The sequence below is a fragment of the Electrophorus electricus genome, chromosome 17 (assembly GCF_013358815.1).
Source record: "Electrophorus electricus isolate fEleEle1 chromosome 17, fEleEle1.pri, whole genome shotgun sequence".
In the NCBI taxonomy this organism is placed as follows: domain Eukaryota; kingdom Metazoa; phylum Chordata; class Actinopteri; order Gymnotiformes; family Gymnotidae; genus Electrophorus; species Electrophorus electricus.
The window spans coordinates 13,850,043-13,869,847 of NC_049551.1; the positions used below are offsets into that span (position 1 = coordinate 13,850,043).

A 19,805-nucleotide genomic window follows, 5' to 3' on the forward strand; every position below is an offset into this window, starting at 1 on the left:
AACAGTTCAATTTCCCAATTAGAGTGAGTGGCATCCTTCACTCTCTGTGCTTGTGTGGTATCTTTTGCACAGTCAAGATAATTCCAAGATGTAATCATCCACTGAATCATTTTGTTGTCTATCATCCGCTTCTGATCACACTAATGACAAGTCCCCAAGTGAAGCAAGTGAAAACTGATCACAATATATCTGTGCATATAGACAATAGAAAAGCTCAATTTATAGCAAGTCAGCTCCCTGGGAAACCTAACCAAACTAGATGTTATTAGAACAAAACCAATCTATACCAGCAATCTATTAAACTACCACAGTCATTTCGAAACCTCAGAATTCTTTTTATCTGTCACAAACCCCATGAATATATACTAGGTTAACGAGTTCCACCTAATACAAAATTATCACTCCACTTGCACATGATAACAGAGTTATTGTAATGATTGCACACACAAACAAGGAAGAAGATCCGATCGCAAGAGGTTTTATTATTTAGATCAAACAGATCAGTGGGGTCAGGCAGGTCATTAGGTTGTTTCAAGGTCGATAACATGGGGCAAAGTCCGTGGGATGTCCAGGGGTCAGGCAGAAGACAAGCTGTGAAACACAGGCAGAAGTCGAAAACCAGGAAGACAAAACCGTAACTGAACCGCTTGTTACGCAACATAAGGTTGGCAATACTTCACGACGTGAGTTTGAAGGAGGGGATCTTAATTAAGGGAGGAGTGATGAGGGGAAACAATGATCAGTTGTGTACTAGCATTCCGGTGAACCAGATTAGAGGCATGTGTGGGAAGATGTAGGCATGGCAGTGTGGGGTTGAGCATGATTCCTGGCGTTCATAACAGTTATTATGTACTGTATACACTTTGGTACTAAAGAAAAAAAAGTCACATTAAAATGATCCCATTATTATGTATATACACTTCGATACTAAATAAAATAAGAATGTCATTAAAATATTCTTGTAATGGTAGGAAAGTGCAATTCTGAAGAGAAACACTAGAAGCATACTTGTTGTTTGCCATTATGCGAATGTGAGAAAGAAAGATAGACAAGGGAAAGATTATGAAGTTTTAATTGTTAGTAATAAAATGTTTACATTAATCCATTGTGATTACAGAGAGCCAATAAAATTGAATTAGCAAAGGTGTAACATGGTCAGCCGATTTAGACCATGTAATGTCCATGGATTCGTGCTGCAGAAATGCCTACTAGGATTATTTTGACTAAGATTTCAGTAAAGTGTTGTGTTAAAACAGGTCGTAGTCTGGAAATATTTCATAAATAAAAAAAACACAATCAAGGAGACACAATTTATGACTAGAAAAACAGAGCATACTGTCCAAAATAACACCAAGGCTGTAAAACTTTACGAAGACAGTTATAATAGCTCCAGCCATAGGGAATGTACAAATATATATATTTTTTAAGTGTACATTTAGATCCCATAGGAAACAGCTCAGTTTTACTCCTATCGAATTTGAAATAATTGCTTGTTATCCATATATGTGTATCATGGAAATAAGATGTGTGAGTATTGAAAGAGAGTAGAAGTTGGCATATTGGACACACACAGCTGCATATCATCAGCATAACAATGAAACCGTTCATCATAGATGCTGAAAAATATTGCCAAGAGGCAGAAGGTAAATGATGAATAATAGTGAGCCTAACACTGAACCCTGTGTAACAGCACAATGAACCGCAGAGATTTCTGACCAATAATTCTGAATCTGTACAAACTGTGTCCTGTCTGAAAGATAGGAAGCAAACCACTGATGTACAGTGCCACAGAGTCCAATACTAGCCAACTGCTCCATAAAAAGCTGATATGATATTGTATCAAAGGCTACACTGAGCACACGTAAAGATTAAAATAGGACGCAAACCTGAATCAGCTGCACAGAGAAGATCATTGGTGATCTTAACCATAGCCATTTCTGTACTATGTTTGGGATTTAAAAATTCTAATTTCAGAATTGGTCTGATTATAGCAACTTTCAGTGAAAAGTACTAATGATCTATACTAATGATCTTTATGAGAACTTTAATTACTGATTATTATCAAATAAATAATTGAAGGCAAACGGTAGTTAACCGTTGTAGTAATACAATCTATATGACATACAAAGATATTGGATTTAGTTATAAATTAAAAATTTCTATTTTCAGTTAGAAGACAGAAGTCACATTAATCAATGGCTGGGGACAATTTGATAGTGCTTACTGGTGATAAATCTGTCTGTGAAATATTATCAAGTGTCACAGTTAGTCCCTCCCAGCTTACATGTTCCATGGTTTCCTTGTCTTGTGTGTTTTTGTTTCCATTCCTTAGTTTTGTTTTCTCTACCCCACATTTGGTTTTCCGCACCCATCATTACATTCATCTGTTCCTCGTTTCTAGTCTTGTTAAGTTAATGTATTAAACCCTGTCTTGTTCCCTTTGTTTTGGCTTTTCATGGTTTGGCTGTTTGAATGTTTGGTTGTTTGTTTGAAAGTTTTTCAAAGCTAATCTGTAATTCAAAGCCCTTGTTTGTTAGCCTGTTTTGTGATTCTAGCCATTTGTTTTTCCTTACCTCCATGTGTTTGTCCCTAGCTTCTTTGTTATAGCCTGCTTCCTGTGTTTGCCTTCGTGTGTTTTTTTTTGTTCATGATGTATCCCTTTATGCTACGTATTGACTCAATGACCCTGGACTGCTCTGATGACTCTGAATCTGGATTTGCCCCTAATCCCCTAATAAAGTTCGCTCTTCTTTGCACATGTGTCTGCCTCCTTACTGCTCACCATTGCATCAAGAGCCAACTGCACAGGAATTGTGTTAATTTTGGAGTTGAGAAACTTCAAAAAAGCAGAATATTGTTCATTAGAGAGGTTAGTATTGATATTTATTTCAGATGGTTTGAGTAAACCTTTCACTGTATAGAAAAGTGTCTTAGTATTCCATTCACCATTAATGCTAATAATGTGTGCATAATAAGATGTTTTTGCACAGAAAGAAAATGTTGTAGTAAAGGACATTGTTTTAAAATCTTTAGTAATCATTGTCAGTTTTACCAAAATGAACATTAAAATATCGCATTAAAATAACATTGGAAGACATTGTATCATATAAATACAAAGAGTTTAACAGCCAGAAGTTTGAAGGCAGACTGGCTAAGTAAAGAGAGTGGCATTAATTTTATACTCTCACAATAAATCAACACAAGGCCACCTCCCCTACCTCAAGCACAAGGCTTGAAAATGTAAACAATTCCAGATGGAACTGCTGTATTTAACTCTAGACAGTCATTCTGTGCGTGCCAGGTTTCCATAGGACACGACTAATCCAGACTACATTAATCAGATAAGATTTGTTAGTGTTGGAACAGTTGTTGTAAAGGGCAAATTTATGATAATCTGGGTGCATACTCATAGTTGATTTAGCTAATGGAGTCGAGAGCACATCCCTCATACATTTTAAAACCAAAGCAAATGTACAATTCCAACTAGTGCTCAATGCACACTGCTGGCACTGCTGGTTTAGAGGTACCAACCTGACATCCAACATAAATGTGGATCCAAGAATGTGGCTAATATGCTTTCTCAAGTTTAGTTTAGTAAAGAAATTCATTCTCACCTTTTCTTTATGGGGGAGGGTATTTCGTCCAATGCCTATTTGTGCCTTGTTTTCTCTTTACTCTTCACCACACTGCCATTTTTCTCAATACAACTTTTGACATTTATTCCAGTATTCCAACCTGGCTGCCTCTGCCCCACTGAACGTGGACCCAGCAGCCCGTTTTTGGGGGGGGGCTTTGCTTCCTTTTATCTGATTCCCTGCTTCTGGCACCAATTAGACCTGCACCTAAGAGGATGTGGCCACACGTTGCTCCCAGGAGGGTGTCGGCGTGCCCTGTTCCAAAGATGGTGATGCTATACCTCTGGATCCACTGTCAACTCGACTTTGGTTTGTGCAATGGCTGTCAATCATGAATTTTTGTCCAAAATAAATGTCGAACATCACTACGCTTGCATCGTTCTTCACCTCACTCAGTGTCACATAGATAAGCTGACAGCATAAGTTCATTGTATTGGTTAACCAACCATGTGATATTTAGTTCTTTATCTATATATTTTCATAGGTTTATTTCATTTTTCGTCAAAATAAGTGTCGCATGTTGATTTAGTGTCATGTTGTCAACTGGCAATGTGTCAAAATTTCCAAAATGAACCACTTAAGTTCCAGAAAATCAATAAAATTAGAAAAAGACGACACATATGTAAAAAGAGACAATATGATGAATATTATTTAAAATATGGGTTCACTTACATCAAATTATTTGGGGAAGTAAAGCCGCAGTCTATAATCTGTGCAGGAACTCTTACTAATGATATCTTGAAAGCAGCAAAACTAAAGCAACATTTAGACAATAAACAAGAAAAAGATTCACCAGTTCAACAGGCAACCAGTGGCTGAGTTCTGGTTGAACATTCAGCAAGATTATCCAGCCTTTACAAAACATGCAATCAGAGGCCTTTTGCCATGTGGTTCATTATATGTATACAAAGTTGGATCCTCTGCACTGGTTGTTCTGAAGCCACAGAACACATCAAAACCAGAGGTGGAGAACAACTTAAGACTGGCTGTTTGAAAGATTAAACCTGATATCAGCAGATTGTGTTTAAAAAGCAGCCACATCCTTCACACCAAAATGAAAAACATTGTGTGTGTATGTGTGTGTGTGTGCGCGCACGTTTTGATTGATGTGTGTGTGTGTGTGCATTTTCACTGATGTGTGTGTGTGTGTGTGTGTGCGCGCACACGTTTTGATTGATGTGTGTGTGTGTGTGTGTGTGTGTGTGTGTGTGTGTGTGTGTGTGTGTGTGTGTGTGTGTGTGTGTGCGCACACGTTTTGATTGATGTGTGTGTGTGTGTGTGTGTGTGTGTGTGTACTGAGGAAAAATGGGATGATTTGACCTGATTTTCTTTATACATATGCTGCAGTATTTTGTGTATTGAAAGGTTTTAGTCAAGGGGGGCGAACTTCTCAAAACACTGACAAGGAGACCTCAGGAAGAAAAAGTTTGAATACTCTACACTTTGCCCTTCAAATCTGATTATAACTTTACTGCAAAGTGTGAACAGTATTATAATTAAAACAACATGGAATCAACATCTAACACTGACTTCAAAAGAGCCAAAATGTCACAAGAATCTTTTGTTTAGAAGGTAAATCACAAGTTTCAAAACAGACTACCAATTTCTAAAAAAAAAGACCATAAATAGAATTTTCCAATGACATTGGGATTGTATTGTGATACAGGCAAATTCGTGTTCTTTACAAGACACACCAGCAACCCGCTAAATGAATAACAAAACAAGCAAAATAAATAATAAAACAATAAATAATAAAAAGTGAGAGATTTTTTTTGAGCAAGGACAGAGATAACATGGAGTTGTCTTAGTGTTGCACCTCTGGCAGGATAAGTCTGAAATTAAAATACCCTGGAAACAAATTTCATTTTACAGATAAAGACTACAAAATTCTACAAGTAGCAATATACTTAGCTGATAATCTAGAACATTAATTAAAAAAAAAAAGATAAAGGATTCATAGAAGAATTAATGTATACAACCATCCAATTGCAGTTTATACCAATGTCTTAGAGGTCAAGATGTTATCTGACAGAATAATAAAAATATGGGATCCAGCAATTAAAAGACCTTTTTCAAATTTAGTATACATTCATACATATAACATGTATACTGTCTTATAGTGGGACCAGTTTTATATATGTGCGTAAGATATGTTTGACAAAAGGTATAAATATCCTAGCTCCTGATATTTGCTTTATATATATATATATATATATATATATATATATATATATATATATATATATATATATATATATATAATTCATGTGCATGACTATAATAGAATAAGATTTGAAAAAAATACAAATTTAAAACACAATTACAGAAGCCCATCCAGTCATCATACTCATCTCTTCAGTTTTTGTAATTTATATCATATGAAGCAGATTCAGTCTTTTGAGGAGAACAAAGTTTTTTAAATATGCTTTGAAAATTAATGGAATGTTGAAGGTGATAATTTAAACAGTCTACAAGTCACAATGTACTTAGCTGTTGCTCTAAACCATGGATAAAATATAGCATATATTAGAGGATTGACAGAGGAATTGATAGATATAAGCCAAATAAGAACAGTTGACACCAGTGACAAAGATGTCATGTTTTCAGTAAACAAAGAACATAGACTAAAAGGTATCCAGAGAGCAAGATAAACACTAACAACAATGCCCAGTGTTTTTGCTGCTTTAGAATTAGAAGACTTAGAAACATTTGCTCTGTGTCTGTTTGAGGTAGCATTCAACATAGATCTCACAGCTTTAGCTTGACGTCTTGCCAAAGTAAAAATGATTGAATACAAGATGAGTATAACTGAACATGGGCATATAGATGAAATCACAAGATCAGTGGTCACTAAGGAAGATTTTATAAATAAAATGCATTCTCCGTGGCATCTGCTCAAGATCTGAGATGGAAGGAGATGGTCATTAAAGTACAAATAGATGAGGATATACAAGAGACTAAAAGACCAGCCTAGAATTATGCATAAAGACATTTTAGAAACTGTGACTTTAGTGGAATATAGCAGAGGGTCACTGATTGCAATGTACCGATCAACTGCAATGAAAACCATATTACACACAGAAGCTGACATTGAGATATAATTGATTATGAGAACAATTGTACATGCCATTTTACCAAGATACCAACAGCTGTCTCTTAGTTGCATTGTATTCACAGGCATGAAAACAAGTCCCACGAGAAGATCGGCCACAGCCAGAGAGAGGATGAGTAGGTTGGTAGGGGTATGGAGCTGCTTGAAGTGAGAGATAGATAAGATCACAAGCAAGTTCAAAAATACATTGCATATAATGATACAAGACAGAAAAATAAACAAAATTATATTTCCAGGGCCTGTTCGGACCTCCTTTCTGCATGATGAGTTGTTGTCAGGAAAGCAGTACTCAGCTGTCATGTTTTGCTGATACTCTGTGATACTCATCTTAAGTATTTACAGATAGGCCAGTTGGAGCTGTTCATAATATGCTCTTCAACAGTGCTGATCTGCTGAATTTGTCTTTGCAGATTGTGTATTTATATTGAAGTATGAATCCTCCTACTAACATATGAATGGCCACTTTTTACACAGCATCATTCACTTAATATTCAACAATGTCATTACAGGGGTGACCAGTAGAGGAGTGGAAATGTTTATAGTTAGATTTCAAACATTTCACATCCATCACATTTTGTACACAAGTTTGCATACATATAATGCATACATATAATGTTCTCATTGTAACGAACCTGGTCATCTGTTCTACGACTGCTGGATTTTAAAGAAAAAAAATTAATTTGATGAAGCTGAAAGTGGGAGCACTAATCTAGTCTGTTTCACCGCCAAATGCGTTTTATGATATTGGTTCTAAAATGTGCTTCAGAGAAAATCATTCATTTATAACGTGTCAACATCAGAGATGATGGAACACAAATTGCGATAATTCAGCATCATACCGGCACAGCTCAGCTGTTTGTATTTAGAAGTATGCTTCATTTTCCAACAGACTTTTGCTCTGACACTAATAGTGCAGTATGAGGTATAGGTATGGTGTATGTTAATATCCCTTTGCACTCAGGTTATTTATTGTCTGACGATTTCTGTGAAACTTGAGGTAGGATTATATTCACAATTTCCAGTCAAAAGCATAACTTTTATTTTGGGAAATAATAATAATAAATAATAATACATTGTAATAATACATCTACATATTGCTTTTCGCACAAAGGACATAAAGATGCTTACAATATTATCATTATTATTTGTTGCATTCATTTAGTACCTCTCTCAAACTCAAGGTTGCTTTACAAATATTGCTTTTTTTTTCCTCTTTTCACACTCAGGCCTGATGAGAAGCACCGGCCACTTTGCACACAGTGTACTCTCTATCAGAAACTACAGCCCCCTGGAGGACTGCTCTGAGTGCAGGGAAACGGAAGGAGGTGAAGACCAGTACAGAGCATCAACCATCACTAGACAATAGTCTGTTTTGAATTTCCCAATTAGAGTGAGTGGCATCCTTCACTCTCTGTGCTTGTGTAGTATCTTTTGCACAGTCAAGATAATTCCAAGATGTAATCATCCTATGAATCATTTTGTTGTCTATCATCTGCTTCTGATCACACTAATGACAAGTCCCCAAGTGAAGCAAGTGAATATTGATCACAATATATCTGTGCATGTAGACAATAGAAAAGCTCAATTTATAGCAAGTCAGCTCCCTGGGAAACCTAACCAAACTAGATTTTATTAGAACAAAACCAATCTATACCAGCAATCTATTAAACTACCACAGTCATTTCTCAACCTCAGAATTTTTTTTATCTGTCACAAACCCCATGAATATACACTAGGTTAACGAGTTCCACCTAATACAAAATTATCACTCCACTTGCACTTGATAACAGAGTTATTGTAATGATTGCACACACAAATAAGGAAGAGGATCCAATCGCAAGAGGTTTTATTATTTAGATCAAACAGATCAGTGGGGCCAGGCAGGTAGTTAGGTTGTTTCAAGGTCGATAACATGGGGCAAAGTCCGTGGGTGTCCAGGGGTCAGGCAGAAGACAAGCTCTGAAACACAGGCAGAAGTCAAAAACCAGGAAGACAAAACCGTAACTGAACCGCTTGTTACGCAACATAAGGTTGGTAATACTTCACGACGTGAGTGTGAAGGAGGCGATCTTAATTAAGGGAGGAGTGATGAGGGGAAACAATGATCAGGTGTGTACTAGCATTCCAGTGAACCAGATTAGAGGCATGTGTGGGAAGAGGTAGGCATGGCAGTGTAGGGTTGAGCATGATTCCTGGCGTTCATAACAGGCATTATGTACTGTATACACTTTGGCACTAAAGAAAAAAAGTCATATTAAAATTCTTCCATTATTATGTATATACACTTCGAAGCTAAATAAAATAAGAATGTCATTAAAATATTCTTGTAATGGTAGGAAAGTGCAATTCTGAAGAGAAACACTAGAAGCATACTTGTAAGGAGGAGCTAGTGCAGCTCTGAAAAGGGTCTGAAAAGTGCATTACTCCAGCTCTGCAGATCGACCCTTCTCATTGACGGTGGTGCTGCTCTGTTTATATGTCTAACACCCCAGAAGAGCGAGGGAATGAAGGATAAAGTTGTGTGCCTGACTCAACACCTCCCTTTGGTGGCCGGAGGGGGCCTCCACCTGGCACTGACCTTTACAACATGGATCAAACTTTTCTGGACCTTATCAAATAGACAAAAGAATAATTGACCTTGATTACATCAATAAAAAATGATAAAAAATGAAAGCCTAGATTTTGTCAGGTCAAAATGAGACTATGTCACAAGAAATTATTTGATTTTGCCGAGGATATCACAAAATTTACACTGTGACCCATTCAGTTTATTTTCTACCGTATCACATAGATGACTCTATTGACAATGTTGGCTCTGTTTGCTATGTGATCTCAATGACATAGTTTTCCACAGCACTGTCAGAACATTCAGATATTTTAGTTTCTATACATTTCACAGTGGCTTCTCTTTTCAAACTCACACTTATATTTCCCTTTACTCAAAATTACTCAATTCATCTTGTCAAGTTCTTTGGGCCACAGAAAGTCTGCCATATTTCAAGCACACTTTTACATTGCAAGCAAGAGGATAACATGGGGACTGACCATCAAGCTTGCTATTTATCCAGAAAATTTCCAAAATACTAAATGAACTTTTCAAGCACAGAGAAAGAAACCTTAGCTTTGCTGTTGGCCTTACAGTATTTTAAAGAATATGTTAGTTCCAGACTCAAAACTATAACCCTCTTACATTTTTAAACTGTATGCATGACTCAAACCAGTGGTCAATGTGATGGGCACTGCCATTTCAGAGATACCAACCTGGAATCTGAAATAAATACAGATTCGAGGATTCACTGGCTGATATGCTTTCCTCCTTTTGTTAGCTTAGTAAAGTTGTTCATTCTCTACTTGTTTTCTTTCTTTGGGGGATGTTACATCTGAGATATATGTGCACCTTGTTTACGCTTTAGTCTTCACCACATTGCCATTTTTATCAACACTTTCTTTAACATTTATTCCACTCAGTGGTTGAGTCTTCCTTTATGTTATGTCCTCTAATGTTTAAACCAGTAGCCATGACATAGCTGGGGTTGGAAAACTGGCTTCCTCTTATGCTTGATAAGTAACATCAAAGAAAAAAGATTCAAACTAATGCTCTTACTGGATCTTTTTGGAACGATATTAATTCTTTCCTGTACTAACTGTGACATTATGTGTTTAGTATACCCATGTTATACAGTGGCAAGGTTAGTCCTTATTGTATATAATCGTTAAAGAGTTCAGTAAAGTGAGATAGTATGAATATATATAGGCCTATTAATCAAATAAGTCATATTTGATCTTAAAACGAATTTGTATTTCCTGACATTGTATTACTAGATGGATTCTAGGGCAGTCGTAGCTCAGTGGTTAAGGTACTTGACTTGTAATTGGAAGGTTGCTGCCTTCTTGCCACTGCCAAGATGCCACTGCTGGGCCCCTGAGCAAGGGGCCTTAACCCTCAATTGCTCAAGTTGTACTCAGTCATAATTGTAAGTCGCTTTGGATAAAAGTGTCAGCTATATGCCATAAATGTAAATGTTAGGGTGTTCCCATGTAGTTGCTATGGTCTTGCTATGTGGTTGCTATGAAATCCCCAGAGTGTGTGCATCTGTGTCTGTTGTGTCTGTGAGATTGAGTGGCAGTTAGACATTGAATTTCTGAACTTCCACCATTAATTTCCATGGGAGGTTTTTAATTTTTACACATACATTTATTAGAAAACTACAAAACTAATCGACTCCAAGAGTTCATAGCACACCTCTCATTACCGAGACCTTCAAAACCCAGTCTGAACAGAGTCTGTATGTTAAGTGGTTCTGGCTGTAGTTGCAGAAAATTGGAGCATAAAAAGAAGATGCATGAAGAATAACAATATGGTGCTTTTCAAGCACTATAAATTTCATTGAAACAAATGGAAACAAAAAATGTATTGTGATACAGGCAAATTCTAGTTCTTTACAAGACACATCCAGTATAAGAATAAACTAAATGAAACAAAAAAGAATAAAATATTTTGTAGATTGAGGATAGAGATGTCATGGGGTGGTATCAGCTTTTCAGCTTTGTCAGGTGAAGTCTGAAATAAAAAATGGCCTGGAAACAAATTCAGTTTTATAGATTTAGACTTTTTTAAGGTCTTCAAAAATCTACAGTAACAATATACGTATCTGATGTTATTGAACAATAAAGCATGTTAAGGGATTCACAGAGGAATTAATGCACATTTTCTTTCCAAATGCGGCCATATGACTCAGAGTTCAACTTGTTTTCTGACAGAAAAATAAGGAGATCCAGCAAGTAAAAGACCATTTTCAAACTTAGCTTACATGCATACATCCAGACAGTGTGGACAGTGCGAGGGAGCAACTTCCAAGTGGTTGCTATAGAAAAAGAGGGGGATCTAGCAAGTAAAAGACCTTTTTCAAACTTGGCTTACATGCATACATATCATACATATAAGATAGTGTGTACACTGTCTTATAGCTGGACTTGTTTATATATGTGAATAAGATAGGTTTGACAAAAAGTAAACATATCCAGTTTCTGATATCTGATGATATTTGTGTTACATACATTACATACATTAATTCATGTACATAATTATGATACAATAAGATTTTTTTTATAAGATTAAAACACATTTACAGATACCCATCCATTCAAGCGACTCCTCTCTTCAGTTTTTGAAACTAATTTTTCTGGTTCACTGCTAATTTTTACTTGTTTAAAATTTTTCTCAGGCACATAGATGCAGTCTCAGTCTTTTGAGGAGAATAAAGTTTGAAATTAAATATGCTATGGAAATAAAAGGATTGTTGAAAATGATCAATTAAATAGTCTACAAGTTACAATGTACTTAGCTGATGCTCTAAACCATGGATAAAATATAGCATATATTAGGGGATTGAGAGAAGAATTGATGAATATAAGCCAGGCAAGAACAGTCCAAACAAGTGATAAATATGGAATGTTTTCAACTGACAGAGAACATAAATAGAAAGGTATCCAGAGAGCAAGATAAACACAAACAACGATGCCCAGTGTTTTTCCTGCTTTAGAATTAGAAGACTTAGACACTTTGGCTCCGTGTCTATTTGAGGTAGCATTCAACACAGATCTCACAGCTTTAGCTTGACGCCTTGCCAAAGTAAAAATGACTGAATACAAGGTGATTATGACTGAACATGGACATAGAAATGAAATCACTAGATCAATGGTGACCCAGGAAGATTTTATGATTAAAATGCACTCTCCATGGCATCTGCTCAAGATCTGAGATGGAAGGAGATGGTCATTAAAGTACAAATAGATGAGTACATACAACAGAGAACAAGACCAGCCTAGAATTATGAATAAAGACATTTTGCAAACTGTGACTTTAATGGAATATAGCAGAGGATCACTGATTGCAATGTACCGATCAACTGCAATGAAAACCATATTACACAGAGATGCTGACATTGAGATACAATTGATTACTAGAAAAGCTGTACATGCCATTTTACCAAGATACCAACAGCTGTGTCTTAATTGCATCGTATTCACAGGCATAACAACAAGTCCCATGAGAAGGTCAGCCTCAGCCAGAGAGAGAATGAGCAAATTGGTAGGAGTGTGGAGCTGCTTGAAGTGAGAGATAGATAAGATAACAAGCAAGTTCAAAAATACAGTGCATATAATGATACAACATAGAAAACTAAACAAAAATATATTTCCAGGGCCTGTTCGGACCTCCTTTCTGCATTATGAGTTGTTGTCAGGAAAGCAGTACTCAACTGTCATGTTTTGCTGATACTCTGTGATATTCATCTTATGTATTTACAGATAGGCCAGTTGGAGCTGATCATAATATGCTGTTCAGCAGTACTGAACTGATGAATTTGTCTTTGCAGATTGCGCATTTATATTGAAGTATGAATCCTCCTACTAACATATGAACGGCCACTTTTTACCCAGCATCATTCACTTAATATTCATCAATGTCATTACAGGGGTGACCAGTAGAGGAGTGAAAGTGTTTACAGTTAGAGTTAACAGTTAGAGTTAACAGGCAGTGTTCAAGCACAATTTACATCTATCAGGTTTTCTACAGAAGGTGTTTTTTGAAGTATACTTTGCCTTTAACACATACTAAATATTAAATAAATGCATAGATAATGTTTTAATGTAATGTAATGTTTTTTTATTGTAACAAACCTGGTCATCTGTCCTGCGACTGCTGGATCTTTAAGAAAAAAACTAAATTTGACAAATCTGAAAGAGGCAGAGCTAATCCATTCTGTTCCCCTGCCAAATGTGTTTTATGATAGCGGTTCTATAAAGGGCTTCAGAGAAAACTATTCATTTTCAAGGTTTTTTGTCAATATCAGAGATGATGGAACACAAACTATGACAATTCAGCATCATACACTACAATTTCCCACTTAGAGTGACTTCAAGTGAAGCAAGTGAATACTGCTCACATTATGTCTGTGCATCTAGGCATTATAAAGACATACTCACATAATTTACAGCATGACAGCTCACTGGGAAACCAGGTTTAATGTTAATCCAGATGTTATTATAACAAAACCAATATATATATATATATATATATATATATATATATATATATATATATATATATATATATATATATATATATATATATATATATATATATATCAGCAAGACAATAAACTACAACAGCCATATTTCAACCTCAGTATTGTCTTTATCTGTCACATAAACCACATGAACATATGTTAACAAGTTCCTCCTTATACAAATCCTCCTTGCCACTTGAACTTGATAAAAGAGTTATTATGTACTGTATACACTTTGTACTAAAAAAATAAGAATGTCACATTAAAATTCTCTTGTAAGGGTATGAAAGTGTAAGTGCAATTCTCAAGTAAACCACTAGAGTCATACTTGTAAGGAGCTGATAGTGCAGTCTCATACATAAAATATGTAGTTATTGATGATTCAGAAAACCTAATTTAAAAATGATGTTAACAAACATTTTCCTCCAGGGTGAGTGGCACCCTAGCGCCCTCTATTAGCCAGCTGTCACTACCTTTTGGTGTTGAGTGTCGGAAAAGCCGCAATTGCTGCCATATTGTCAGATTGGCGATATACCTGTCTGTGACCCAAGTGGAAGCCCAGATTCCATTACTCCTCCCACCCCATGGCGTGTTGGAGCAATTTCACAAAACACTTAAGTCAATGATTCATAAGTACTGTTTTGAGTCAGGTCATGATTGGACCAAAGCAATTCCAATGGTATTTTTTGCTGTTAGAGAGACATTTCAGGTGTCACTAGGTTTTAGTCCAGTACAACTTGTTTTCAGACACTCTGTAAGATGTCCTTTAAAATGATTGAAAAATAGATGGCTGTCATCACATTTTGCACACAATGTGTTTTTGAGTTTTATTCTGTTACACCCTCTTGTTAGTATCTTGACGGTTATTGCCTTCACCTGTATCTTGTTAGTACCCGTTAGTCTTTGTAAACCCTGTGTTTGTACATAGTCTTTAGGAAGTCTCGTCATCTTGTGGTACATTTCTGAATAGAAATGTTATCATGTTGTTTTTATCGTGTCTGTTTCTCTGGTTATTTAGATTTCTGCATATTCTTTTGGATTACGCTCTTTGCCTGTCTGTTCTGGTTTGCCTTACGACTGTGGATTACCCTTGTTCACACACATTCCTTTCCCCATAGGGCTACACCTGCTCCTGCTGCCCCATTGTTTCCTCCTTCTCCTTTGCCTGGTTTTGTTTTTGCCCCCGTTGTATTGACTGTCCCTGTGCCAGTTTCTGTGCCCATTCCAGTTCCTCTTTCTCCCTTGGTTTCTGTCCCTGTGCCCATCCATGTGACCCTTCCGGGGCCCGTGTCTGTTCTTATTCCCGTCCCTTTGTACCTGGACTGGTCTATGTTGCATTTTTGTTTTCCTCTTCCTTTTGTGCCTATGGTCATCACTTATCGCTTGTCGTCTTTTGTTGTGTCTCCTCATCCTCCCTCCTGGACTTTTGTCATCCTCAGTCTGTTTCTGTTGTGGGTTCTGTTCCAGCTTCCATGTCCATTCCTGGGTCTTGTTCTGTTGCATCTGCTCCTGTTCCCCTGGTTTCTGTGTCTGTTACCGCGTCAATCCCTGTTTTTTTTTCTGCTGTGTCTGCTCTTGTTGCCCAAGTTCCTGTGTCTGTTCCCACATCTGTTGCCCCAGTTCCTGTGTCTGTTCCCACATCTGTTGCCCCAGTTCCTGTGTCTGTTCCCACATCTGTTGCCTCAGTTCCTGTGTCTGATCCCACATCTGTTGCCCCAGTTCCTGTGTCTGTTCCCACATCTGTTGCCTCAGTTCCTGGGTCTGTTCCCACATCTGTTGCCTCAGTTCCTGTGTCTGATCCCACATCTGTTGCCCCAGTTCCTGCGTCTGTTCCTTGTTTTTGTGGTGTTCCGTCTGTTCCTATTGTGTCTCTGCTTTCTGTGTCTTCTGTCTCTTCTGCTCCTGTGTCCAGTTCCTGTGTCTGCCTGTGTCCTTCCTGCTCCTGTTTTTGCCCCCCCCCCAAGTCTACTCCTGTTTCTGCTTCTTGTCTTGCCTGTTCTGTTCATGTCAGTGTCTTGTCCTATTCCTTTTTTTGTTTTTGGTTGTTCTTGTTTTTGTGCGCCACGGTGCTGTGCGCTTTGGAGGCGGGGTATTGTCACGATTGGTCACTCTCTAGTATCCATGTTTCCATGGTTTCCCTGTCTTGTGTCTTTGTTAGCATTACTTTCTTCCTTTGACCCTGGACTGTTACAACGATACTGACTCTGGACTTGCCCATAATAAATTTCGCTCTTCTCAGCACGTGTCTGTCTCCTTAGCGCTCACCATTTAGAAAGAACAATTACTGTTCATGAAGCAAGTTCAGAAAGATAGTGATCTACATAATCACTGAATCTGTGCAGTGAATATTGTCTATGCTGAATAAGCAACAAAGAAAAAAGATTCTAATTCTTTAAATTAATGCTCTTACTGGATCTTTTTGGAACAACATTAATTATTTCCTGTACTCACTGCAACATAATGTATTTAGTATACCCACATTATACAGAGGCAAGGTAAGTCCACACTATCCTAAATATTGCATATAATCATTAAAGAGCTCAGTATAGTGAGATAGTATTAATATATATAGGCCTATTAGTCAAATAATCATATTGGATTTTAAAACTAATTTGTATTTCCTGAAGGAAATACGTAGGTCTTGAAAGAGGTGAACGTGTGTGTGTGTGTGTGTGTGTGTGTGTGTGTGTGTGTGTGTGTGTGTGTGTGTTTTGAGCATGTGTGTGGTTGCTATGTTGTTGCACACACTTTTTTTTAAGGAAATCCAACCTGAGGTTATTGAACCCTTACTAAATTTAATAAACTCATCCACGAACATTGGCTACATAACTAATTCATTCAAATTAGCAGTAACCATGTCTCAAAAAAATCTAAACTCTACCCATGTCAGCTGTCAAACTACAAGCTGATCTAAAACCTTCCATTTATTTTCAAGATCCTAGAAAAAAAAGCTGTAGCACAGCAGCTAAGCTCATACCTGAATTAGAACCAGATACCTGAAGTCTTTCAGTCAGGGTTTAGACCTGACTGAATTGTATGTTATGACCCTGTCTAGGCGGTGAGGTTGCAACAGCAGTGTGAAAATACTGGTAGCAGGATGGTATGTGGAATGATTAAATCACTGGACTGAACTGGCAGACAAGGTGAAATGTTGTATATTTTAAATGGTGAACACACACACACACACACACACACACACACACACAAATACACACGCAAACACTGAATAATGTCAGGGGTGGCTAATTGCCGACATAACAAACCAAACCCACACTACCAAAAGAAACACCACAACTAACTACATTTTGCAGCAAAAAAATGAAATACAATTCTACACTAACTCCCTGACAATAAACAGACAATAACCAAAACGCAAAAACAAACAGGCACCACTCCCTACAATCAGTAACTATACATATAAACATACAGAAAAACATTTCTTCTTTGACAGGGATCACAATCATAAACAAAACAGGAAATGCTCACATTCACAAGCACAAGCACAAGCAAACTAGGGATGTGACAAGATAAGGTAAGGTAAGCACAGCAAAGATTACAAACTCACAAATCACTGCCAATACAAGAATGAGCTTTGGCAAGCCACTGTCTTCTTCCTCCAGGGTCCTTATATAAGCCACAGCAATCACTCCAGGAAGGGCGAGGCAACGAGGTGCACAGACAGTCCCAAATCCCAAACTGGACCAGGAGCACACTTCAGTCCAGGAGTGTAATATGTACTACAGATACACCTCTGATTTACATAGTTAATGACCTGTTGTTGGCTTCTGGGTTATGTTTCTTTGCTTATATTGCTTAGTCTGAATGCAGCATTTGACACTATAGATCACAACATTTTACTAGATAGACTCAGAAATGTTGCAGGGATTAGGAGAATAGCCCTTTCCTGGTTTAAATCTCATCTAGCCGTTCGCTACCAGTTTGTTTACATACATTATTCAGCATACAACAAGGTTAGCTATAGTGGCCCACAAGGATCTGTCCTTGGGCCTCTGCTTTTTTCTATATATATGCTACCTCTAGGTTAAATTATACATAAACATTTTGCTAGTTTACACTGCTCCGCTGATGATATTCAGCTGTATGTCTCAGCCAAACCATAGGACATATATCAGTTTAGTATTACTGAGGAATGCATAAAGAACGTCAGACAATGTATATTAAGAAACTTTCTCTCACAACCTGTCCATGCAGTAACGCCCCCTAGCGGGCCCACCAGTGGGCCCAAGCTGGCATACTCAAATGAATCACATGATCGCATCAAATATTCTTAAAGTAGAGTAGATTTATCAACATAAACATTTCTTAGGCCTAATACAAATACCTGTTTACTGATTTTCAGCCATCTACATGCATCCGTTCAACAGAAATCCCACACTGAATACATTGTGTTTTTCTGGTAAATCTCCACAACAATCATGCCTGGCCTTTTAAAACATGCTTCTGATATAAGATAACTTCAGATTTTGTCATAGAAAATTCAAATACAATCAAAGCAACTGTGTGACATGCTTAAATGGTATACAGAGTGTTAGTAAAGTTCTTTAATTACGTGCTCACTTCTTTGCTCGGAAACGCGTTCGGTTCCTTTGTAAGATAACACAAAATACGCAAGCCTTTAGTTACCTCAAAATGCACGTTACTCACATAAAACTGATCCTGAATAGAGCATTAGAGCCCCCTTTTCTATTTTCTATTGATTTCTATTGGCCATTGCAGCACCATTGTCTTGGAGTGAGAGCAAAAAGAGGGGGATCTAGCAAGTAAAAGACCTTTTTCAAACTTGGCTTACATGCATACATATCATACATATAAGATAGTGTGTACACTGTCTTATAGCTGGACTTGTTTATATATGTGAATAAGCAAAGTTTGACAAAGTATAAAATATCTAGCTCCTGATATCTGGTGATATTTGCTTTAGATACCTTAATTCATGTACATAATTATGATACAATAGAATAAAAAAGATTATGACACAATTACAGAAACCTGTAGATTCATCCAACTCGTCTTTTCAGTTTTTTAAACCATTTGTTCTTTTCAGGTTCACTTTGCCAATTTTTACTTGAGTTTAAAAAAATTCTCAGAAACATAACTTATGTGATGCAGTATCAGTCATTTGAGGATAATGAAGTTTGGAATTTAATATAATCGATTGAAAATTATCAGTTAAATAGTTTTTAAACCATGGATAAAATATAGCATACATTAGGGGATTGACAGAAGAATTAATGAATATAAGCCAAGTAAGAACAGTCCACACCACTGACAAAGATGCAGTGTTTTCAGATGATGGAGAACATAGATAGAAAGGTATCCAGAGAGCAAGATAAACACAAACAACAATGCAAAGTGTTTTTGCTGCTTTAGAATTAGAAGACTTAGAAACATTTGCTCTGTGTCTGTTTGAGGTAGCATTCAACAAATGATTAAAAGGAGCTTTCACCACTGCTCCTCTTCTTAAACAACCTGATCTTTCCATCCCATTGGTGGTAGAGGTAGACACCTCCAAAATAGGAATAGGAGCCGTTTTGTCACAAAGGAATGACAATTCCAACAGACCATTTTTAGCGTACTTTTTCCGTAAACTGGCCATGCAGAACTATGAGATAGGAAAATGTGAGCAATTAGCCATAAAATTGGCTTTGGCAGAATGGAGGCACTGGTTGGAAGGGGACAACTAGCCCTTCACAGTTATTACCGACCATTGTAATTTGGAGTATATGCATTCTGCTAAACAATTAAACCCTCGACAAGCCTGTTGGTCATTATTCTTCTCACAATTTCAATTCAAGATCCTGTATTGCCCAGGTTCCCACAATACAAAAGCAGATGCCCTGTCCCACTTTCACCTAGGGTACACTGAGGAGGATCACAATACTCAGGAAACCATCCCTCCTACATGGGTGTATATAGCATCTATAAGATGGGAGATTGAGGAAATCGATCAAGCAACAAAAGAAACAG

General features: G+C 37.1%; 1 protein-coding gene and 1 pseudogene across 1 annotated transcript; both read right to left on the reverse strand.

Moving 5' to 3' along the window:
• Positions 1–6,069: 6,069 nt before the first annotated feature.
• LOC118242865 (trace amine-associated receptor 6-like) lies at positions 6,070–7,074 on the reverse strand. Its single transcript, XM_035535800.1, has one exon. The coding sequence runs from the start codon at positions 7,072–7,074 to the stop codon at positions 6,070–6,072; it is 1,005 nt and encodes a 334-aa protein (XP_035391693.1).
• A 4,983-nt stretch (positions 7,075–12,057) lies between these two features.
• On the reverse strand, positions 12,058–13,041 carry LOC118242866 (annotated as a pseudogene).
• Positions 13,042–19,805: the final 6,764 nt, after the last annotated feature.

Coding starts and splice junctions, on each gene's coding strand:
- LOC118242865 (XM_035535800.1), bottom strand. CDS start 7,074: ATGAGTATCACAGAGTATCAGCAAAACATGACAGCTGAGTACTGCTTT.